The sequence below is a fragment of the Gymnoscopelus braueri genome, assembly GCF_963280865.1.
Source record: "Gymnoscopelus braueri genome assembly, chromosome: 14".
Classification (NCBI taxonomy): Eukaryota; Metazoa; Chordata; class Actinopteri; order Myctophiformes; family Myctophidae; genus Gymnoscopelus; species Gymnoscopelus braueri.
Window position 1 is genome coordinate 52,988,591 of NC_137619.1, and position 24,801 is coordinate 53,013,391.

At 42.2% G+C, this 24,801-nt stretch overlaps 2 protein-coding genes across 3 annotated transcripts in view; one reads left to right on the forward strand and one right to left on the reverse strand.

The window, feature by feature from the left end:
* LOC308100780 (endoplasmic reticulum junction formation protein lunapark-B-like) overlaps window positions 1–24,801 on the forward strand; it is a 48,324-nt gene that overhangs the window by 16,489 nt on the left and 7,034 nt on the right. The window contains exons 10-13 of one of the 2 annotated variants that reach the window (XM_080449890.1): window positions 9,127–9,234; window positions 9,747–9,854; window positions 10,573–10,678; window positions 24,524–24,594. In XM_080449890.1, the coding sequence (XP_080306016.1) occupies window positions 9,127–9,234; window positions 9,747–9,854; window positions 10,573–10,678; window positions 24,524–24,594 (393 nt within the window). The remainder of the gene's footprint in view (window positions 1–9,126; window positions 9,235–9,746; window positions 9,855–10,572; window positions 10,679–24,523; window positions 24,595–24,801) is intronic. The other variant, XM_080449889.1, reaches the window with a different exon arrangement.
* Window positions 5–7,545, reverse strand: LOC308100011 (uncharacterized protein; the record flags this gene model as incomplete). The annotated part of the gene is made up of 7 exons (XM_080448910.1): window positions 7,330–7,545; window positions 4,681–4,849; window positions 4,444–4,593; window positions 4,090–4,192; window positions 3,863–3,989; window positions 357–655; window positions 5–230 (listed from the first exon to the last, which is right to left on the reverse strand). The coding sequence occupies exons 1-7, from the start codon at window positions 7,420–7,422 to the stop codon at window positions 5–7; spliced, it is 1,167 nt and encodes a 388-aa protein (XP_080305036.1). The 5' UTR covers window positions 7,423–7,545.

Genomic DNA, 24,801 nt, shown 5'->3' on the forward strand with positions numbered 1-24,801 from the left:
GCTGTTAGCAACCTCTGAACTCTGGAGCACAATCAGAGAAACAAAAAACAAACCTAAACAAATGGGAATCCAAACACAAACAAAGTAGAATGTAGCCACATAGATATGGCAGAAGGTACATGATGCATGAATAACAGACCTGTACAAGCTGAAGGTCAATGACTTTATTCAGCCGGTCCTCAATAAGGGAGTATGTCCCGTATTTGGCACAGTGTCCTGGACTGTCCGATCTGTAAAAAGCACAAGGCAAGAGGAAAATTATGGATAGATGCCAAATGTCTTAATATACAAATTATTAATGTTGTACTTATGTGTATATTCTAATGATGAATATAACAATGAGCATGGTAACCAACCTGCAGTCTCCAGACAGAATCAATCCTCCTTCCATCTCCTTCAGCTCACTGAGGATACTGGCTTGCTGGCTCTGCCAGGCCTGGATGACGGTGGGAATGGTGTAGTAGCGCTGATGGCGGAAGTAGGTGTTCACGCTGGTGCACTGTAGGCCAAATAGCTGGAGCATTCTGAATGTCTGCTGGGGCATACACCCTGAAAAGTGTACAGCTCCACTGAGCTGCAGGTTGCACTCAGGCATATTTCTGTGCAGCATTGACTGGTTTCGCCAAACCCTCTTGAATCCACATGCTGAACAGACCTATGAAATATATTCAAATGATCAGTGGTGTACTGTCTGTGTGTACTTTCTTATGGCTGAGGAATAAAGTGAGAACGTTTTTGAAGAAGAAAAAAAACACAGAATTCAGCATAAGACACTGGGTTTTATGCTGAAATCAGATTGAAAGCACTATAGACCGGGAGCCAGGCCCAGCCCTCACGATGTTCTCTGCTAACTCTGCTTTCACTATTATTTCCTGTTTGCATATACCTTGGGCCATCACAAGTTCATACTGAACACCCCCAACTCGGGGCCGTTTGGTCTCAGGGGCCCCAAAACCCCTTTTTGGGGCGAAATTAATGTTAATGGCAATACTAATGAATACTAATGAAGTACTCAATTCAGTGACCTACGTTCAATGAAGTGAATGGCAGGTCGTTAAAATATGTGAATTCCTTCACCAGTAGCCATTAATTATCACCCCAAGAACGATAGCCACACACATGATAAGCCTTCACGGCTTCACCTCAGAGTTAGACTAGTCAGACGGTCAGACCACATTCTTGCTGTTTGTATTGCTGCCCCCCAGCCCAGCCACTCCTGGGTGCAGCGTATCAGATGCGTATCAACGTATCAGATACGCCGTTTCGAACCGTTTTTGGATGTATACGGTGGCGACGAAAAAGATCTGCAGGCCATACTGCGTACACAGCGTACCACGGTAGAACACATCACTGGCCCTAGGAGGGGTCCACGCACGATTGCTTATTTATTTATTTTTCTAGTTTGGATTTTTGGCATCCATAGGACCCCTAATACAGGGATTTTGATCATCCCAAGAAAAAAAGTGGTCCAAAGTGTTTTTTTCCCAATGTTTTATTATCCCTATGAGACCTGCAGGATTGCTGGCTGGAACGCTGGCGAGACTGTCTTTCGGAGACTTTGGCAGGCTCAAATTTAGACGTAGCCCAAATATAGAGATATCATTTGATTCTAGACAACCTCAGGTTTCCAATGGGACCAACCTTGTCATGCTAGACCACATTTTGGCGAGGGAAAAACAGCCCTCACCATTTTCCAAATCTCATGCAGTTTTGGGCAAGAACCATGCAGTTTTTTGCACGCAGTACAAATATGTAATTTCTGCCTATTGTAAAAAGGAGACCACTTTACTGTATCTATAGCTGTATGAGACCACTGTACTTAATCTATTGCTGATATGAGACCACTGTACTGTATCTAGACCACTGTACTGCATCTATAGCTGTATGAGACCACTGTACTGCATCTATTGCTATATGAGACCACTGTACTGCATCTATAGCTGTATGAGACTATAACTGTATTGCATCTAGACCACTGTGCTGCATCTATATCCCACTGTACAGAATATATAAACCACTGTACTGAATCTATAAACCATTGTACTGCATCTATAGACCAATGGTCCAGTGGTCTACAGAGCCTGGGGGGGGCCCAGGCTCTGGAACAGCTTGCCCTCAGTGGGGGGCGGTCGCCGCAAAGACTCGGTAGATGCAGTACATTGGTCCACAGATGCACTACAGTTGTCTATAGATGCACTACAGTGGTCTATAGATGCACTAGAGTGGTCTATAGATGCCCCACAGTGGTCTACATATGCAGTTGAGTGGTCTACAGATCACAACAGTGGTCTACAGATGCACTACAGTGGTCTACAGATGCACTAGCGTGGTCTACAGATGCACTGTGGTGGTCTACAGATCACGACAACGGTCTACAGATGCAGTATAGTGGTCTACAGATGCACTACTGTGGTCTATAGATACAGTAGTTAGTCTATATATGCAGTACAGTAGTCCCATACAGCTATAGATCCAGTGCAGTGGTCTCTAGATGCAGTACAGTGGTCTTAAGATGTAGGATAATGGTCTGTAGATGCAGTACAGTGGTCTTAAGATGTAGTATAATGGTCTATAGATGCAGCACAGTGGTCTCAAGATGCTGTACAATGGTCTTTATATGCGCAGTACAGTGGGATATAGATGCAGCACAGTGGTCTAGATGCAATACAGTCATGGTCTCATACAGCTATAGATGCAGTACAGTGGTCCAAATACAGTACAGTGGTCTCATATCAGCAATAGATAAAGTACAGTGGTCTCATACAGCTATAGATACAGTACAGTGGTCTCCTTTTTAAAATAGGCAGAATACGCAGTACAAATATACATATTTGTACTGCGTGCAAAATGGTTCTTGCCCAAAACTGAATGAGATTTGGAAAGTGGTGATGGCTGTTTTTCCCTCGCCAAAATGTGTTCTAGCATGACAAGGTTGGTCCCATTGGAAACCTGAGGTTGTCTAGAATCAAGGATCTCCATCTTTGGGCTACGTCTAAATTTGAGCGTGCCACAGTCTCCGAAAGACAGTCTCGCCGGCGTTCCAGCCAGCAATCCCGCAGGTCTCATAGGGGTAATAAAACATTGAAAAAAAACACTTTTTTTTCTTGGGATGATCAAAATCCCTATATTAGAGGTCCTGGATGCCAAAAATCCAAACTAGAAAAATAGATAATAAGCAATCGCACGTGGACCCCTCCTAAGGCCTCTACTATGACTGAATATTACATTTTCTCCGATTTGATGTTTAGTGCAGAATTTTGGCTACAGAAAGAGTAATTTTGGGACATGGGAGGTTTTCTATATACAAGTGAGGCAGTGATATTCACCATAAAGTGCTGGAAAATAATCATCTTTGTTGTTATTTGTCAAGCAGACAGTTTTTTTGTGTGTGTTTCTGGGGATGTTGTAGGTCATATTTAAAAATACAATGGTAGCAAGCACCAGAATCCTATTTTGCTACTTACCCCTATGTGTCAGGATAGTCCATGCCGAATTTCATATGTGTAAGACAATTTATGTAATTTTAGTAAATTTATATTGCCATGAATTTCGCCCCAAAAAGGGGTTTTGGGGCCCCTGAGACCAAACGGCCCCGAGTTGGTGGTGTTCAGTATGAACTTGTGATGGCCCAAGGTATATGCAAACAGGAAATAATAGTGAAAAAAAGTTAGCAGAGAACATCCTGAGGGCTGGGCCTGGCTCCCGGTCTACTAGCATAATGCAAAGTGATAACCCGCTTCAAACTGCACTAAGATCAGACAAAACACATGAAGTCCACTATGCAAAGTGAATGCATGACATTGACACATTCCAAGAGGGTACACGCCACCAGAGCTTTCTACAGGTGCAGGATAAAAAGTACCTGTTGGATTTTCACAAATGTCCCCTCCTGTCTCTGTATGATGGCTTGCGTGGCCTCACAGCAGCTCGGGCAAGTGGCAAACAGCTCCATGAGTTGGCTGTGACACACTATATACTTATCGATATAGCTGAGAAAAAATAAAGGAAAAAAAAACAAAAGTTTGATTAACACTGAACAGTCAGTATCGTGACATGAACAGATTAGTGTAACTGTGTAGTGTGTCTTACCAAGGGGCAGAGGAAGCTTCAAGGTGTGGCGAGTCATCTGAGTTCTCAGAGAAGAGCTCGTCTTCAGCCTCTGGAACCCAATTGTCATCACCTTTCTTTGGTGCTGAAATGATTAGTCGATACATCGATTAGTTCATCAACATAATTAACACATTCTGATTTTAAAAGCAATTAATATCATTCATTCGGTAGGGGAAAAAATGATCTTTTTTTTAATTTGTTTTTTTATCCCACGATTTTGTAACCCTATTTTTTACACCCAGTGCCAATTGTCTATGTAATCCTGGGCACTACCTTCCCTCTGCCAACCTAGGGAGGCCAATATCGATTATAATTGGTTGCACGGCCCCTCACCTGACTGCTCGCTATCACTCTGAGAGATGGTGCATTGGCTTTGCATCGGACTGGCCTCAAAGCTTGAAATGTCTGTCTGTGTTTCCACAGACACCATTTGGGGGACTGCCTGTGTCCCCAAGGACAACATCTGGGGGAAAACCTGGATGCCTGTAGAAAACAACAAGTGATATAATCGTAACCATTCTCTATAAAAGGCTGTGTTGGCTAAAACGTGCAAAGCAAATTAAAACCTACCCAAAGAACGGTGTGGTGGTCTCCGGTAGCTATACTGAGTTGCCTTGTGTGCCGACTCCCTTTGTGGCTCAGAGGGTGGAAGAGAGGGTTCAGAAGATGGGCCAGCTTCCTCCTCTTCCATCATAGGCTCCTCTGTCACGTCAGGAGTCGCAGAGTGGCTTTGAAGCGTCTGTTGTTAAAAAAAAGGAGCATTCAGTGTTTACGGTTCTCATAGTGGGTTCCAGGAGGTACCCATTAAAATGAGAAAAAGTTTTATTTCACTATTATTAATTACACTCCAACACTTAGACCGCAGGCAGGGCACGGACTGTGGACCTCAACCTTTTCAAATATTGGAAATAATTGTATATCTTCAACCCCTACACTAAAGTAACAGAACTAAGGGATGTTCATTATGCAATCTACTTGATCTGATCATAACCTTGCTTTCAATGAATCAAACTCACTCTGGCCTGTGCTCTTACACAGTGGTAAAAAACATTTGCTGCCTGCTCCGAACGCCATGAAAAACACTTTTATCATTACAGATTTTCCATACTTGTGTAGGAAACCTGATTTTACATGACAAGATAGTCTACAGTACAAAATATTTTCAAATGGGGTCTGCAGCCTAACGTGTAATTGACAATACAATGAGAGCCACTGACTTAGGAAACAGCTTGCATTAGACAATGATATTCTTGTACCTCAAGCTTTTGCATGTGGATAACAATTTGTAACATTTTAATTTGCACATGAGCCTGCAAATAGATCACATACTACACATGATACTAAATGTACATAGGATATCATACATTGAATAGCAGTGGTGTAAAGTAACTCAGTACATTTACTCAATTACTGTACAAATAAAAATGTATGTAACAATGTTCACTACTTCTACTCCACTACACCTCAGAGGCAAATATTGTACTTTTACTCCACTACAATTATTTGAAAACTTTAGCTACTAGTTACTTCATAGATTTAGATTATTATTATTACAAAATATACGCCACTTCACCCCTATGATTATTTGAAAATAGCCGATCTACAAGCTTACAACTTGTGACCTTGTATTGAACTGTACTTCCCTGTATTTGTCTTTGCAAACTGTAATAAAGTATTCAATCAATCAATCAAAGGCTGATTGATTAGATCTGCTATTTTCAATATATATATATATTTGGAAATATGATAACGTCTGAAATGGGACATTCTGCATAATGAGTACTCTTACTTTTAGTACTTGTATAGTAAGTATATTTTGACGCCAATACTTTTGTACTTTTACTCAAGTAAATTTGAATTACCGGACTTTTACTTGTAACAGAGTATTTCTACATTGCAGTATTGATACTTTTACTTAGGTACAAAACTTGAGTACTTTTCCCACCACTGTTGAATAGCATTATAACTGCTCAGTTTCGCCTAGCTGAGGGCTCATACCAACATTTATACTTATAGTGTTCAGGGAAATGCTGATAGCTTCTATCCTCCCCCTCCCTAGCCCTGAAACATGACTGTCATACCATGACACTGTCATACCATAACAGTCATGGTGCCGAGTCCCCCCGGTTTATAGCGGTGTTCAATTTTTTTACATTGCCAACTCTCACATACATAAACGTTCAGATTTCAAATATAAAGTGCTTACCCCCGAGCCACGGATGTTACAAGGCGACCCGGACCGCGATAAGTACCCATATCTCCCGTATTGTTCAATAAAAAGCATTTTAATCCCATCGCCGGCCATTTTCTTTTTTTTTGGGTAATGTATCAGAGTGCAAATACACATCCCAACCGTTAGTGTCGCATGGTTGAAAGTATCGGAGACTTTGGAGAAAATGGCCGGCGATCGGATTAAAATGCTTTTTATTGAACAATACGGTTGATACGGGTACTTATCACGGTCCGGGTTGCCTTATAACATCCGTGGCTCGGGGGTAAGCAGTAAGCACTTTATATTTGAAATCTGAACGTGTATGTACATGTGAGAGTTGGCAATGTAAAAAAAAAACGAACACCGCTATAAACCAGGGGGACTCGGCACCATGACGCTTGTTTACAAGCGTCATGTGAAGCATGGCTACCCCCTCCCCTTCTGTTTTTGGCATCGCTACTGACTGCTTACCAGTGGTGTAAAGTAACTAAGTACATTTACTCAAGTACTGTACGCGTTGTGAGCTTGTAGATCGGCTATTTTCAAACATGTGCGTACTTTTACTCGCTGTGTACGGGCATGTACGGCTCTCCCGTGTTGCCCATCATGTGCGAGAAACAAGCGCTGGTGTTACGACATCCGAGCAAAACAACTAACCATCATCGGGTCCAAAACACGAGCAGGACGGGGACACACACATCGCGGGGTCCAACCAGGTATATGAAAACAAGCCTAAAAGGAGCCCTTCGCCCCCGGTGGTCCCCCGGCCCCGACCCCCACTTCGGCAGTGGCACGTAGGTGTCGAACTCTAGAGGTTCATTTTGATACCAATACTTTTGTACTAGTACTCAAGTACATTTTTAATTCCGGACTTTTATTTGTAACAAGAGTACTTTTACTTTTACATTTTAGTACTTTTTCCACCGCTGCTGCTTACATGTACTTTTGATAGTCCTGCAAATCCTAACACATGTTAGCGTCAAAAAGATAGTTAGATCCACACTTACCCGAGACAAACCAAGTTTGTTTACTGCAGCAACAGATCTTGCACCCACAGAAGCTTGTCCAGGCGACTGTATAGAAGGTACAGCACCTTCCATAAGTCTCACCCGGTCCAAAGTCCGGAATCCCAATCTATGGGAGATGAGATCCCCTTGGATATAATCCTCCTCTTTGAAATGGGCTCCACATATTACTGAGTGCCGGTCTTTCACCGACGACGCAGTAAAATCAGCCCTCTTTACCTGTACAAACCTCACCCATGATCTAATGGCTGGCGTGCCTTTCTTTGGAAAAGCATGCACTTTATGTCCAGAAAGGGTGGAATTGGTACACCCACCACACGCACAAATATTTACCATTCTTGCAACTAAAGTCAGGCTAGAGAAGATAAAATAGCAGATCTACAAGCTCACAACGTGTTGCCTCGGTTAGTAGTCAACAAGTGCAACCAGGATGTAGTAACAAGAGGGCTCTTTGCTTCCGCCACTACCTGCGTGTGAATCTCAGCGCCCCCTGCGGGCCTGATACCTGCTGTGACGTCATCATTACGCTGACACACGCACGCTATGAAATGTGGACCAAAATATGCGCGTGCATGAGGGTCGTGGTTGGGCGGACAAAATGTTCGATAAAAACGCTAAAACTGGGTCAATTTCGCTAATTTTTTTTTCCTCTTCATGAAAGTCACCTTTGTCCTAGTCCACATTGTGTATTGAACAAAAATACAACCTGCAAGTTGGCCTTTAACAAAAATGCCATTTAATTTTTTAAGCATATTTTGATCATCGTTAATTGCTATTATTTTTGCCAAAATAATCGTGACATGATCCCTATTTCGCCGATCTACAAGCTCACAACGTGTCACGTTGTGAGCTTGTAGATCGGCTATTTTCAAATAGCCTACATGTAGGTATATATAAGGCTAAAGTGGTAAATGCATGTTTTGTAATAATAATCCAAATCTACAAAATAACTAGTAACTAGAGTTTTCAAATGAAAGTAATGGAGTAAAAGTACAATATTTGCCTCTGAGATGTAGTGGAGTAGAAGTAAAAGTATTGCAAATTGTAAATACTCCAGTAAAGTAAAAATACCTCACAATTGTACTTAAGCACAGTACTTGAGTACCTGTACTTTGTTACTTTCCGCCACTGCTGGAGAGGGAGAGAGTGGAAATGGTTGGATACCCGACAGGACCGGAGACCCGTACGGGTCCGATCCGTATTTTATCAAACTCACTCTGTGCCGGGTCGGTATCGGTTCTATTACCTCGTAACTTGGGTGTGTCTATCATTATGTGTAATACCCGAGCGGATCCGAGAAAAGCCCGTACTGCTGTGTGACTGTGTGCGCGGCGCGCTGCACTGATCAGGAGAGAAACGCAATGAAGTGCAGTTTATCCCATTTAGACCGGGGAAGAAATCTGTGTCATTTCTTTGGGCTATTCAAAAATAGCAGATATACAAGCTTGTGAAACAGCATAGATTAGATTAGCGCGGCACCGAGTGCCGCGCTAATCTAATCTATGCTGTTTCACATATCATAGCTTAGGTCTTGGCCTGACACAACTTCTCAGTCATGAGATTGTATTTTGCTATAATCCATAAGTACGTCATACATAGACAATAAGCTCTGCAGGCCACAGGCCAAAGGGTCTGTGACACTTGCCCCTTTGTAGACAAACTTTCAAGAACTTCCCAACAATGGTGAAAATAGCAGATCTTCAAGACGTGTTGTGAGCTTGTAGGTCAGTATTTTCAAAGAACACAGTAATAACATTCCTCTCTCTCTCGTCTTGTCAGAGATTCGCCACAGAGGGGCGCCAATGAGACCAATGGGCCCCATTGGTATGGTGATGACCCCTCAGCCTGGAGGAAGACCCCCGATGGGAGCAGGAGGCACGCCTACCGGTAAGAGAGAGAGAGACACACACACACACACACACACACACACACACACACACACACACACACACACACACACACACACACACACACACACACACACACACACACACACACACACACACTTTGATAATATATTGTTTAGACCACTGTTTCCCAAACATTGGGTCCAGGACCCATCTTTGGGTCAGGGACCAATTTTAGTAAATATCTCCTTTTTTCCGTTTCCTACATTTAAAACAAAATATATTATTTCAAAAGATTTATAAAAGTTTGAACTCACAAACTTTATCAATTAAAAAAACAAAATTTCTCCAAAAGTATTTCATAAATAAAATGAAATAATATAATAATTTCCATAAATAAATAAAATGGCAGATCAAAAATGGCAGATCTACAAGCTCACAACGTGTCGCTTCGTGCTGCGTTGTGAGCTTGTAGATCTGCTATTTTCAAATGGCCGAAATGTATAAAGGGACGATGTCACTGCGATGTCACATGTTTTCTTACGTCTGCAGGTATTCCTCTCTCCGCTCCAGGGGGACCCCCGGAGCGTACTGCTATGTCTGCCTCCAGCCCCCAGGGGGCAGTATACAGAACTCCCTGCTCTCCTATACCAGGTGTAGGTATGTACTATGTAGGTGCTGGCTTTGTGTGTGTGTGTGTGTCCATACATACTGTTTTATGTCTCCTTGTATGTAAGTGCGATTTACTTTGTATGTCTGTTGGCGTCTTTCCATATCAGCTCATTTTGCCTTTATTCACCTCGCCTTTAGGGGTCATGTCCACAGGAAGTGTTTATTTTTTTTAGCTACGGGGTGTTTTGTACATAGATCTAGAAACCTAGATACCTCATTGGAGCGACCTGTATCGCGGCCGCCATTTAGGAGAAGGCAAGCTGCAACTCAAAGTGACTACTGGCCAATCATGGCATCATAATCCGGGACTTGTCAGAATCTAGCCGAGCCTTCTAATGCAGTGGTTCTCAACCAGTGGTCCGGGGTAAGATAATCGCAAAAATTCACACATTTTCAAGATTTTTCAAAAATAGCTTGTATATCTGCTATTTTTTAATAGCCAAAGAAATGACAGAGATCCCGGATTGAATGGGTTAACCCCTAACACGGCCCCTGCTCTTTCTCTTGCACAATGTGTCCCCGAACATAATCCTGTTAACGAATAGTACAATAACTTCATAATACTGTTAACTATTATTATTATAATAACATTGTGGTGTTGTGTATCCATGCGAGCTTGGCTGCTGTCACTAGCTTTGCTGCGTGACCAAGACCAGCTCTCCAGAGTGAATTTACCGTGTGTGTGTCTGTCTGTCTGTCTGTCTAGGCCTGCACCCCCCAGGTCCTCCTCTATCCAGACCCATCCTTCCGCGGGACAGAGGAGCTGTGGACAGAGTTATAGAATATCTGGTTGGAGATGGACCACAGAACAGGTACACTATATCTATCAATGGATTTATAAAGTATCTTTTGTTCAGGCTGGACCTCAAACTCTAATAAATAAACCCTTATTTTCAACAGCATTGGTTCTCAAAGTGGGGTCCGGGGACCCCCAGGGGTCCTTGGGGGGATACCAGGGGGTCCCCAGCTAAATGAGTCAATAAAGCCAATCATTAACCCCTTTATCCATATTTTATACTTTGGCTCTTCAAAAATAGCAGATCTACAAGCTCGTAGCGTGGCACTGAGTGCCCGCGCTATGAGCTTTAGTAGGGCAGTTTCGAGGCTCCGTGAGCACCCCAAAAACACATCTCTGTAACCTGTTTTTTTAGGACCCTAAAGGTGTCTAGTTAAGTTTTAATCTTGTTGCCCTGGTCAAATAATGTCCCATATTGTTTATTTTAACCCTTTTGTTACACCTATTCCCAACCCGAACCATACAATGGAGACAATAGAAAATACCATAACTCTTGAAGTAAACAACATACAGAGACAAATGAACACATTTATATACATAATTTTGACCCAAGGAATTCATTAAATGGTTATTATTAAGATTCAAGCAGGTCTTGACTATTTCAGGACAGAAACGGCAAAAAACTAACAGAAAATGTTCACATTCACAATCACATCTATATTAATCCTTGTATTAAATACTTAAGGTGTATTCTACTTTACCCCATGTTTTTTAGTACCCTTATGGTGTCTAGTTAAGATTTCTTCTTGTTGCCCAGGTCAACTAATGTCCCATGGGGTTCATTTGGTGACCATTTTAAATTGATGTCCACAGGAGTGCCGTTTTCATATCTGAACCAGACAACGTACAAAGACAAATAAACCCGCTTTTTCATAGAATATTTACACCAGGAATCTAATAGAAAGGTCACTGACATGGGACAACCATTCTTTATAGGTGAAAAACACACAAATATCAAATTCTGGCTTATATTTAGGCATAATATAACTTTCTTAAATAATCAAAACATAATTTCACTGATCAGTATCATCCATCTCAACCTCTTCCCTCTTATCATCATCATTGAATATTGTTAGGATGATCATACACCAACCTGAAAGCCTTTTGAAATTTGGGGTTCTTCTGCAGCTTTTTGAGTGGTGCCACCTTGCCCTTGAAGGAACTAGTACAGCCCTGACCACTGAATACATGGTACCCAAGCAGGGTGCTACAGTATGGCTGCCCAAGAGAGGTTGCTAGCTCTGTGACATTTACCAGCTACCAGTGCCTGCCTGTGCCAGTGTCAAGGTAGATGAGCAGGTTGATGTCGTCATCAACATCAACAATCATTCTTGGCAAATCTGCTAACACAAGAACTCACCAAAGTTATCTAGGTATTGATCAATCAACTCACTTCTCAATCTAATGCCACAAGTTTATGAGCTGTTCCTTCCACGATGAGAGCAGCTGTTTCACATTTTGCCAGCCGGGATGCTGCCTCCTTACTCCCCCAGACCTTGAGCATCAACTGGCAGAGCTGTCGCTTATTTTCCTCATTGCCCAGAAAGAACTTAAAGTCCTGGGGTTTCCTGGTGGCTGGACCTTGCACTATGAATTTCTCCGAAAGTCCACGCCTCAGCCTCTACTGCGCCCTTGATGGAATCAAGAGTGGTCTTGATTCCATCAAGACGCAGTCGAAGCTGAGGCGTGGACCAGCTCGCTTGCCCCCATGCCAGGACACACTCATCCCCCACATCCAGTGGGTGAACTATAGAGTGACCTGTTACAAGTGAGCAGCTGAGAATCTTTTGGAGGCCTAAATCCTATGATGATGGTCAGGGGTGGCAGAAGACAGAAGGAGGGATTTTGGAGCCTGTCTGGTCTTGTGGGCATATTCTGCTCCTATCTCTCATTGACCTGTTGGCTGCTGGTGTCATCAGTGATGATGATGATGATGATGAGGGATGAGGTGGAGTTTGATGATGAGATGGATGATACTGATCAGTGAAATTGTGTTTTGATTATTTAAGAAAGTTATATTATGCCTAAATATAAGCCAGAATTTGATATTTGTGTGTTTTCACCAATAAAGAATGGTTGTACCATGTCAGTGACCTTTCCATTTGATTCCTGGTGTAAACATTCTATGAAAAAGTGGGTTTATTTGTCCTTGTACGTTGTCTGGTTCAGATATGAAAACGCCACTCCTGTGGACATCGATTTAAAATGGTCACCAAATGAACCCCATGGGACATTAGTTGACCTGGGCAACAAGAAGAAATCTTTACTAGACACCATAAAGGTCCTTACACACCGGGGCGATTTTTTTCATGCGAATAATACGTTTTTTAAAAAAACCTTATAAAGTCAATGCAAGCTTCCACACCAGTTTCGCGGAGCGAAAAAAGCGTCTTTTAATTATTCGGAACGAGTCCGAATTTTGCGTATATTCGCATATTCGCCGGTGTGTAACCGCCTTAAGGGTCCTAAAAAAAACATGGGGTAAAGTAGAATACATTACATTACATTACAGTACACCTTAAAGTTGTACAATGCAAAATCACAAATAACGATTTTTAGCAACCTCTGCTGGTCACTACCGTCACTGCATACAATTTCCCTAGTCCTCGATTACCCAGAATTCCATTCGTTTTCACCGGAAGCCGGAAGCGTTTCAAAAAGCGATCTTTTAATTGTTTTATACTATCTACGGATCGTTTCTCTTAGCCAGTGGAGCATTAGTTACCATGAGCTGTGCTTTCTTTTTCTGTTCTTTTTCGATCTCCCAATTCTACATTCTCTTAACATCAGCGTGAGGTTCCTTTTTGTTAATAGCGCGGTAGTTCCTGGCCAAAGAGGAAACCGTTGCGGTAGTTCCTGAGGACGTCGGCCACGACGTCATGACGTTGGCCAGGAACGTCATTTTCCCGGGAAAGTCCCCCCCGTACACGTTCAATAGAAAATATATAAATAAAAGGCTTCCGGGGGTGAAATTCACGGAGTGGGTGTTGTGAAACTTTTGCCACTCGCAAAAGATATACAATTTAACTTTAGTTTTGTTGAAAACGTTACCTAGTATTACTTTAAGTATTTAATACAAGGATTAATATAGATGTGATTTTAACATTTTCTGTTCGTTTTTTGCAGTTTCTGTCCTGAAATAGAGTCAAGACCTGCTTGAATCTTAATAATAACCACTTTAATGAATTCCTTGGGTCAAAATTATATATAGAAATGTGTTCATTTGTCTCGTCTTGTATGTTTACTTCAAGAGTTATGGTATTTTCTATTGTCTCCATTGTATGGTTGCGGTTGGGAATAGGTGTAACAAAGGGTTAAAATAAACCCCATGGGACATTATTTGACCAGGGCAACAAGATTCAAACTTAACTAGACACCTTTAGGGTCCGAAAAGACATATGGTAAAAAAGAATACACCTTAAAAATGCAGTACCAATAGAAATATAGATGTGATTTCAAAATATTCTGCATTTGTTTTTGCTGTTTCTGTCCTGAAATAGAGTCAAGATGTGCTTGAATCTTTGTTATAACCACTTTAACTAATTATTTGGGTCCAAATGATATAGAAAAATTTGTTCGTTTGTCTCTGTAGGTTGTTTACTTCAAGATTTATGGTATTTTCTGTTATCTCCATTTTATGGTTTGATTGGGAATAGGTGTCAGAAAGGGTTAAAATGAACCCCATGGGCCATTATTTGACCAGGGCAACAAGAATAAATCTTAACTAGACACCATAAAGGTCCTAAAAAACATATGGTAAAAAATAATACACCTTAAAAGTTTAGTACAAAGAGAAATATAGATGTGATAATTGTGATTTGAACATTTTCTGCTAGTTTTTGGCTGTTTATGTCCTGAAAGAGTGTCAAGATGTGCTTGAATCTTTATAATAACCACTTTAATGAATTCCTTGGGTCAAAATGATATAGAAAAATGTGTTCATTTGTCGCTGTATGTTGTTTACATCAAGAGTTATGGTATTCTCTAGTACAGCGCTACTCAACACGCGGCCCGCGGGCCGCATGCGGCCCGCACGCCGCGTCTTGGCGGCCCGATGGTCAAACCCCCCAAAAAAAAAAAAAAAAAAAAAAAAACTTTTTTTTTTTTTTTTTTTTTTTAAATAAAAATATACATTTTAAAAATATACATTTCCGTTCAAATGTATGGGTTGCTAAAACATTTTTCAAAAACAAACAGACAGACATACATACAGGTGCGTCAATTGTTACAGGTATAATGCATAGTTTTCTATGCATTTGGGGTTTTTGGGGGGGTTTGACCCCCACATTTTCCCGCCCAGGATAGGTGTCCCTTATTTCAATCTCTGGGAGTTGGCAACCCTAACCTTGCCATACCTTAGCTTTTGCTGAACTGATGCCACTGGACATACACACAAAATAAACTGGTACAGTGAAAAGAATATGATCAGGGGTGCACATAACTGGTGCGCAGGTGCGCATGCGCACCCAAAATAAATAATGAGCACCACATCAGACGACGCGAGGCGCTTTTGCGTACCAACAGCTGGGACCGGAATTTCCAAGCTTTTATTTTTTAGCAAAACTAAAAAATAAAAGCCTGGAGATTTACTTCCTGAAGCCACACTCACACACTCACGCTAAAGCACGTGTCGGCCCCATGTACAGCCATAGGCGCAGGGGGACGCATGCTGTGATTGTGTGAGCCTCGCATCCTGACACACAGACAGGCTGCGACTCGCAGCCCGCTGCACGCAGCGGCTGTTAGAGGCACTCGTCAGTCACCGATGATGAACGTACCGTAATGGTGCAAAAATATGCCGTGAACGTCCCAAATTTGGCGGATAAAAGCAGCGCAGCACAGGGCACCAACCTTGGGGGGTTCACCAAACAGCGTGAGTGAAAAAAAAACGGCGACATTCGGAACTGTCCCGGTGGGCACCGTGCTGAAACCCCCCCCCCCCCCCCCGTTGACAAAACGGAAAGTTATGTGCACCCCTGAATATGATGTCAAAATGTACATTTTATTGTGTGTTACAAAATCGAAAAATCCAAAATAGGACCGTAATTTTTATGGCGGCCCCTTGGACTTTTGGTATTTTGCTGAGTGGCCCCTTAGCCATCTTAAGTTGAGTAGCCCTGCTCTAGTATCACCATGTTATGGTTTGGGTAGAGGGTAGGTGTCAGAAAAGGTTAAAAATAAACCCCATGGGACATTAGTTGACCAGGGCAACAAGAAGAAATCATAACTAGACACCTTTTAGGGTCCTAAAAAAACAGGTTACAGAGATGTGTTTTTGGGGTGCTCACGGAGCCTCGAAACTGCCCTACTACTTGTAGATCTGCTGTTTTTGAAAAATCTTGAAAATGTGTGCAATCTTTAAATCTTATTTTTTTTTAAAGGTGATTTTTTTTTTAACACATCTTTGCTTCTGGGGGGTCCCTGGCACAACCTATTTTCAGGTGGGGGTCCGCGGGCCAAATACATATCAATTTGGGGGGTCCTTGACACCAAAAAGTTTGAGAACCACTGTAGTCCGGTCTGTTAGCAAAAAAATGTGGACACGGCTGACAAAAGGGCCACATTTCTTCTACATGCTCTCCATCACCATACGTTTCATTTTGGACGGGGAGCCACGTCATCAAGATGGCAGAAGGCGGCCATCTTGGATTTCAAAGATGGCCACCATGTAATATCTATAAGTGCCAATATCTCGGCTTTCAAGCCACTTAGAAGGTCAATCTAGGTGTCAAAATATATATTTTTGGGGTCAAGGAATTTAATAAAGCTGTTGAGAATATCAGCAAGTAACTATTTCTGCCAATATTTGAACATTTGGTTCATTCTGGCAATTATTCTGGTCGCTTAGGTCCAGATGTGGACACAGCGACCAAAAGCATCACATTCTTTCCACATGCTCTCCATCACCATAACTTTAAGTTTTTGGTAGGAGCCACATTATCAAGATGGTGGAATGCACCCATCTTGGATTTCAAAGATGGCCAGCCACCATGTTATAACTGCCAATAAGTGCCAATAGTGCCAATATCTCGGCGTCCAAGCCACTTAATTAATCTTGGCTAATCTTGGTGTCAAAATTCAATTTTCTGTGTCAAGGAATGCATTTAAGCTATTGTGAATACCACTTGATTTTTGTTTGTACCAAGATCAAATAAATATGTTAATTCTAGCAATGCATATTTACATAATTTTCATCTTGGTTAGTGGTAGGACACATTGAAAACTTGATAACCTGCATGAAGTGAATTATTAGCTTCAATTTCTAGAATAACAACATATTAAAATTATCTGTCACATGGACAACTGCAAAGATCTGTGCAATTCCAGTGTGCCTTCTTTCATGAGCACCTTGCACCACAACCACTTGGCCAGTTTAATGTAGGCTTTTGACGCCATCGGTAGAATACTCCACACAGGAAGCCAGTAGAATGCTCCACACAGGAAGCCAGACCTGGTTGTCGACAACCAAATGTCCATCCCCTCCTTCTGGACTAGGTGTCGGCTGCTGGGCCAGTTCAGACGAGGCCCAGATCCCAGACTGGTAGACGTCACATGCTGCAGCAGTGAATCTTGAGTTGGTGGAATGTATTCCAAACTTCCAATCATTTTGTTCTTCTGGCCGAAGCACTCTCTAGGTGAGTAAGTAGGATGCGGGAGTCTATCCCTGTTACAATGCGCATAGCCCCTCAGAGATGGATTGCTGAGGTGGAGTCAAAGTGCCACACCTACCATCAGCTCCCAGTACTTACTGCAAGACTTGCCGTACCCAGGCCGTGCTACTTATATGGTGAGTTGATGGTGACGCCGCCCGGGATTGAACCCATGACCTTGTGGTCGAAAGGCGAGCGCTCTACTGACTGAGCTACCCGGTGCTTCATTGACAAATTCCAAATCACTCGTTATATCATAAATTATGACTGTGGAGCGCTCAAGAAGTTGGTTATTGGTTATCTTTGGTCACAAAAGTGTATGGATTTGCTACCATGCAGTTTAAGGCCTGGGTGAGGACCGGGTATGAATTCCAAGCCAATCATACTGGCTTCTTCCCTTTCCCGCAGAATGCGTCACAGCCTGTGTAAAAGTGGAAGATGGGAAGTGCTGTAATCTTTGGCCAGAGCATGGCAGATGGTATTTATGAAGATAGGTGTAGGTCTTGCCAGTGCCAAAAGCGACCCAGATGTCTGTAGATAGGCATGAAACTTGGTGATGAGGATAACGACAACATCTGTATGGATACATACATGAGTACCAAGCAGGTAGAACAGCCATGCTGCTTGATGGGCATCAAGCAGGTGAATCCGTATCCTGGTGTCGGCTTCTTCATGGTTACATGGCAGCATGGAGTGGCTGGTGTCTGTGCTGACCACTGTGATGCCAGATGTAATGAAGACCAGCTTGCCCTCTGGCCAGGCAGTTAATGCAATCTTTCCGGAGAATAAAGTAAAGAGCTCCTGCTTGTTCATAGGGTCACACAAGAAATCAGACCAATTCCCCGGCAGCTTGTCCTTTCACAGCCACCTTCCGTCGTATCCCTTGCCTCTTCTGACATATTTCCCAGCCGTAGTTTCCCTCTGTCAGACAGAGAGGGAGGGCATGGATGGTTTTCATGCTTAACACATTGACCGCCGGGCCCGTAGTTCTACGGGCCGTTAAATCCAACGGTTAAGCGCCGATCCCGTAGCCTACGGGCTGTGGTGCTTTTTCATTTTTTTTTTGATTTTTTTTTCAATTTTCTAGGGGGACCATTTTCAGTGTAACACCACCCGAAGTCGACCGGAAGTGCGATCCCGTTTTTTGTTTCCCGTCGGCCTCCATTCTAAGTCGTACACAAAAAGCCCTGTAAACCTATGTAGATTTTCATCCTCGCATTTCCCATGTTAACATAAACGGTCACAACTCAAACATGGCGGCTCCGTTTGACACGCGGTCTCGACGAGTAGACACAAGGACATGTGCACGTTGTTTACAAACAGTGGATCGGGCAATCTAAAGGATTTTAACGGGGCCTATGGCGACCTGAAAAAAAAAAAAACAACAATAAAACCTTGGCACTGGTGAGTACATTATGAGATTAGCCCTTGGCGGTGGATGTGTTAAAGAAGGTGCTCATGTCCCCCTCTCTGTGTTGCATGGATATAATCAGGAGAAGAGTGCCACCACATCATCCTTCCACATTGAGATCTGCCCTGCCTGCTTCATCTTGGTTTTGGGTGTTGGGCATCTGAAGAGAAGCAGTGAGTTCTATGTTGTGCATAATCTAGCCGAGGCATGCAAAGTTGTGTAGATATTCATTACATTACAGTCATTTAGCAGACGCTTTTATCCAAATCGATATATTGCCAGAATTAACCAAATGTCCAAATCATGGCAGATATAGTCACTTGCTTACATTCCCAATAGCTTTATTGAATTCCTTGACCCCAAAAACATAAATTTTGACACCAAGATTGACCTTCTAAGTGGCTTGGAAACCGAGATATTGGCACTTAGAGATATTACGGTGGCCATCTTTGAAATCCAAAATGGCCGCCTTCTGCCATCTTGATGACGTGGCTCCCCGTCCAAAATGAAACGTATGGTGATGGAGAGCATGTAGAAAAAAATTGGCGCTTTTGTCAGCCGTCTCCACATTTTCCTAAAATCTGGTCTTAAGCAACCAGGCTACTGGTGTGCAGAGCGTGCACTCCCTTCCTCGCAATCTCCCAGTAGGCCAAGGACGAACCTCTATCCCAAATGTTTGAAATCGGCCTCTCTGTGCTGCTATAACTTCATGTTTTGTATAGAACTCTGGAACCATTATAGGTCATACCATAAAAAATTCTCCATATAATTGGATTCACATTATTGTGGGTCATTAGACAACTTTTTTATTTGGGTCCAAAAGGCTTACTCACCCGCCCCCGCTCCCCCGGAATACCGTATACCCAAATATTTCAATCAAGTGCCACAAGCTGTTCAATTTGTGTTTCTCTAAATTGAGTTCCTCTTCAACAGGGGGTCCGTGATCCCTAGGGGGTCCACAGACCTACTGCAGGGGGAGTCGCCATAGTGTTGTTTGATAGACAATTTATTTATTTTCAAAAAAGGTAATATACGTATCTGAAAATAACACATTGACATAAATCCATGATTATTATTTTTTTAAAGATATTTTTGGGGCTCGGGATTCGAAGCCGCGACTCGCTGAAGCTGCTTTAGAGCATCGAGTGCCGCGCTATGAGCTTGTAGATCTGCTATAAAAAAAAATTGTGTGTGAACATTTTGTGCAAATCTTTGAATATATGTTTTTAAAGCTTTTTTTTTTAAATCTCATCTTTTAATGTATGTTGCTATAATATCAGTGGACCACCCACAATGACATGTATTTGGCCGTGGACCTCCATCTCAAAATATTTTGTTCCAGGGACCCCCAGAAGTTGTAACAGAGTTAAAAATGTTAGCTTAAAAAAAAACATTTTAAAAGATTTGCAAAAATGTTTTAGATTAAAAAAAATAGCAGATCTACAAGCTCATGCTATTTTTGAATAGCCAAAGAAATCTTGCGTTCCCGGTAAAAAAGCGTTAAGACCCCTGCTATAGAGACGGGCATGAATGAGTGAGATTATCTAAATGCAAACGGAACAGTCATCAGGTAAATGCCTGTTTGGCAGTTAGGAAGTCACACGAACAAAGATCAAACAAAGGTTTCATATTTAGGTAGTGCTGAAAACATACTGTATATCCAAGGTGCAGTGTAGTGCAGCTTTTAGTATTATTTGCAAACATCATAAAGGTCATCTAATGATATATATATCTTATATTATAGGCTAGGTGTGAAATAGTAATTTAAAACGTTTGCACATATTCAGCTGAGATACATTTCTTTGGATTCAAACGTTTCATTTATTTAAGAAAAAAATGACTCAATACTCAAAATTATGTTTCATACACTTTCCAACTCATTTATTTATTTACATTTTTATTTTTTTAGTCCCTGAATTAACAATTTTTGGTCAGTTTATATAAAAATATTGCAAACAGTGGCAGCCTTGATGGCTGTTTCCATTGTGGTCCTATGTATTCAATTCATAATCAAGACATACAAAAAAAATTCAAGACAATTGGTGGCAAGCTAGAAGACTTACTATCTAGGTCCTGTTTTAAATTGCAGACCAGTGCTCTTTTTAGGGTGATTTTGAATGAGTATAGGGAGTCGCACCATTTTATGTCTGGTGGTTGGGGCGTACATCTGAGCTCTCATGTTGATGTCTCAGACATCTCATTGTCTCGCCCCAGGTTTTCTGGATAAGTTGATTTCTCAAACATCTTATTGTCTTGACCCAGGTTTTCTGTATTTATGGTTCTCTGTTTTTCTGGGCCTGTATCCCCCCCAATTAGCCTGCTGTAAGGTGAGATGTCCTCCCATTCCCTGGGGTCATCGAAAGGGTCAGGCTTGTTGTTGTCAAAGAAGCTCTGGAGTTTGCTCTTGGCCAACCTGCTGGCGTAGTCCACAGCAAAGGCATCAAGGTGCTCCTTAAGTTTCTCGGCATAGCGTTGCTTGAACGTGCGCTCGGGATAGCTCTCCTTAGAGCAGAAGTTTGAGCAGCAAATGACCATGACACCAACGGCGGCAGCTACGATGATGACCCACCAGCCCATCATCTGCGGATGAATAGAAAGAGCACACACCCTTACATAAAGCTCTATTGGACATTAAAACTATTATTACAATTATTATTAATTACACAATTGATATGCTGATAAAGTCCATCGGATATTTTATATCAATCTTGCACAATTTGTCCATGTGCTTCCCTCATAACAAAGTAATGCCCACATTTCATTCAAAATCAAGAATCAAGGTTTTACCGTGTTATGTCACCAACTTATACAACTTAGCACTTAGCAGCGAAGTGATTTTTGGGACTTGTTCCGCTAAAGATTGTCACTACAACATTTCTCTTCTTGTACTTCTATAAGTTGGTGACAAATAAAACCTTCTTGATTGAAATGTGGGAATATTTTTTTGATAAGAGAAGCTCAAGGACAAATAGTGCAGCATTGATATGAAATATCTGATTAACCCAGCATATCATTTCTGATAAGGCTAATCAGATATTTTATAACCCTTCAAGACACTACACACACACACACACACACACACACACACACACACACACACACACACACACACACACACACACACTACCAGAGCATCTGCTAAATGCCTAAATTGTAGCAGTGCTTACCTGTGAGTGTGCCCTGAACATTAGAAGCTGCCCCGTGCTGTTGCCATTAGATTTGTCGCAGGGCAGTTTGGCCAGCTCCCGGTGACAATCCTGTGTCTTGTTCACACAGTAGCCTTTCAGACCGCTGGCAGCACACTCATAAAAGGTGCCGTTTAGCAGTGCGGCGCACAGCCATATTATAGGGACTACGCTGGCACGAACGAAGATTGTGCAGTCTTCCCATTCCCATTTGCATTGTTTCTTACGGTTGAAACACTCTGTGTAGATCCACCACAGTCTGGTGCTGAAGAACAGGCCAAGAATCAGAAGCACCGCAGCCGGGCCTAGCAGGAAAGTCATCCCATATGCAAAGTTCTGTCTGCTGCAGGGGCAATGAAAGGAGACCACGGAGAAGATATGCTCACCACCGACCGTTATCAGAGCCATAAGACCGTAACCAATGATGGTCTTCTGTTTCATGAAGTAGTTCAGGAACGCTTGGAACTTATCCATATTGCCGATGAGAATGTTTCCAGATGCACTCAACAAAAATCTATGCAAGATGGTAGAAATTAAGTAAAGCAAAGTAAATCTAGAATCTGTACTCTCTGCACTGAGTTTACATCTGCTGTGGCACTCCCTTTGACTGCCCTTTAGCTCTGGCTTTTCCCTCCCTCCCTCCCTCCCTCCGCCACCCACTCTTTCCCAACCTCTGGCTCTTTTCCGCTGCGATTGCATGGTGGCAGATCTCAACCGAAGTAACGGTCAATTGTCCCGTCTCGTTGTGAGATACGGAGATGGTAGCAGTTCACTTGTGGATAACGCCCCAACTTGTAGAAATATTAGACCCTCCAGAAAAACGCGGGCAAAAATCCTTGATTATGCGATGGAATATCCGGGGGGTTTATGTGAATTTATGTGGTAAAATTGCAAAACAATGCCCCAGCAAGATGTATAAATATTATAAAAATTGATTTAACCACTTTAATCATAATATATATGCCAAAAATGCATTGAAAGGCAAAAAAGCAAACCTTTGTCAACTCTGCATTTCAACTACCGCACCATACTTACTAAAACATGACCTTATGTCATTGTAAAACCCACATAAATAAACCAGAGTTTAGCATTATTTCACTTAGCACTCTCTAAAGGGCTTAAAAATGTTATGCTTAAAAGTATCTGCTTCCATGGAATACTACTGCTTTTGTCTGAGGAGCTGGTTCGCTGCCAACGTTTCAAACTCAGTTTACAATAGACGTCGCATCAAGAAGGATTCACTTTAAATTGTCATCACGTAATTTTCTTGAATTTTGGTTTATTTAGGCTATTATTGAGCAAGGGAGGAGAGCGTGTCTTCTGCTGCACTGTGCAGAGTCGGGTGCAGCCAGCGCACGCACGTGCGTGCACACACACACTGATTGAGCCGATTGGTGCAACAATAATGTTGCAGACATTATTGTATTTCTTAAAAGCAATCTTCAGTTGATTCATTACAAAAACAAGCACAGTAAAACTAGGACAACAGAGGCCATGTTATTGTTGTTACCCGTGCAGAAGACATCGTTATTGCTCTATGGCTTGATAACGCCTTACAATCATTTTATGGCTATTAGAGTTCAATCTATATTGTGTTTTATTTATTATTGTTCTTTCATCTTCTGCCACGATGCCGAACTTTCCCCAAGGTCCCAAACTCTGCCAACTGCATTGTGGGCCAACTAATGTGCTATGTTGATTGTTGATATCTTATTTTATGAGAGAGGCAGCCGAACTGCTGATAATTTTTATGAAAGGAGTTACAACAGCTCAAAATCTGTCTATCTTGTAGTTTTTTTAAAAATGTGTGCAAAATCTTTGAATATATACTTTCTTTTAAAGCGAACATTTGTAACTCAAATCATTGCTTCTGGGGGGGTCCCTGGAACAACATATTTTGAGATGGGGGGGGGGGTGGTCCGCGGCAAAATACATATAATGTTGGAGGTCCTTGACATGAAAAGGTTTGAGAAGCACTGACATAGAAACATACGTTTTTCAGAAAAACTGTTAGGGATTTGTAGAATCCCCAGAAGCAAAGATTTGAGTCACAAATGTTCGCTTTAAAAATATATATTCAAAGATTTGCACAAATTTTCCACTATTTCCCCCCCCCAAAAATGCAGATCTACAAGCTCATACTGTAGCACGGCACTCGGTGCCGCGCTACCGTATCAGCTTGTATATCTGCAATTTGTTTGAATAGCCAAAGAAATATAAAAATGACACAGATGCGTTCCCTGTCTTTTTTTTCTTTTCTTTTTTTTAATCCCGCGATTTTTGTAACCCATTTATTTTCACCCGGTGCCAATTTCCTAAGTGATCCTGGGCACTACACCAGCCCTACACCAGCGTTACACCAGTCCCCCACAGCCTAGGGAGGCCAGGGCCGAGCTCATGCTTCCTTCAATGCATGAGAGCCAACTGACCTTCTTGTCACCTGACGGGGGAGTTTCCCCGGTAGGACGTAGCGCGTGGAAGGAACACGTTATTCCAACCAGTTCCCTTCCCCTCCATCAGGCGCCCCGGCTGTCATGGGGGAGGCGGTATAGCGACCAGGATTGCGTTCCCGGTCTTAATGGGTTAATAAAGTATTCCCCTCCTCTCCTCCTCAGATATGCTCTGATATGCCAGCAGTGTTTCTCTCACAATGGAATGGCTCTGAAAGAGGAGTTTGAATATCTAGGTGAGAAACTCACACTCTGACACCACACACACACACACACACACACACACACACACACACACACACACACACACACACACACACACACGCAAGATAGTTGTACAAGCTCACAATGTGCTGCGATCTTGTAGATCTACAATCTTCGCTATAACATTTTTTACCCTCTTTAAAAAATAAATAAACTCATCTTGCTATACAGTATGTCTT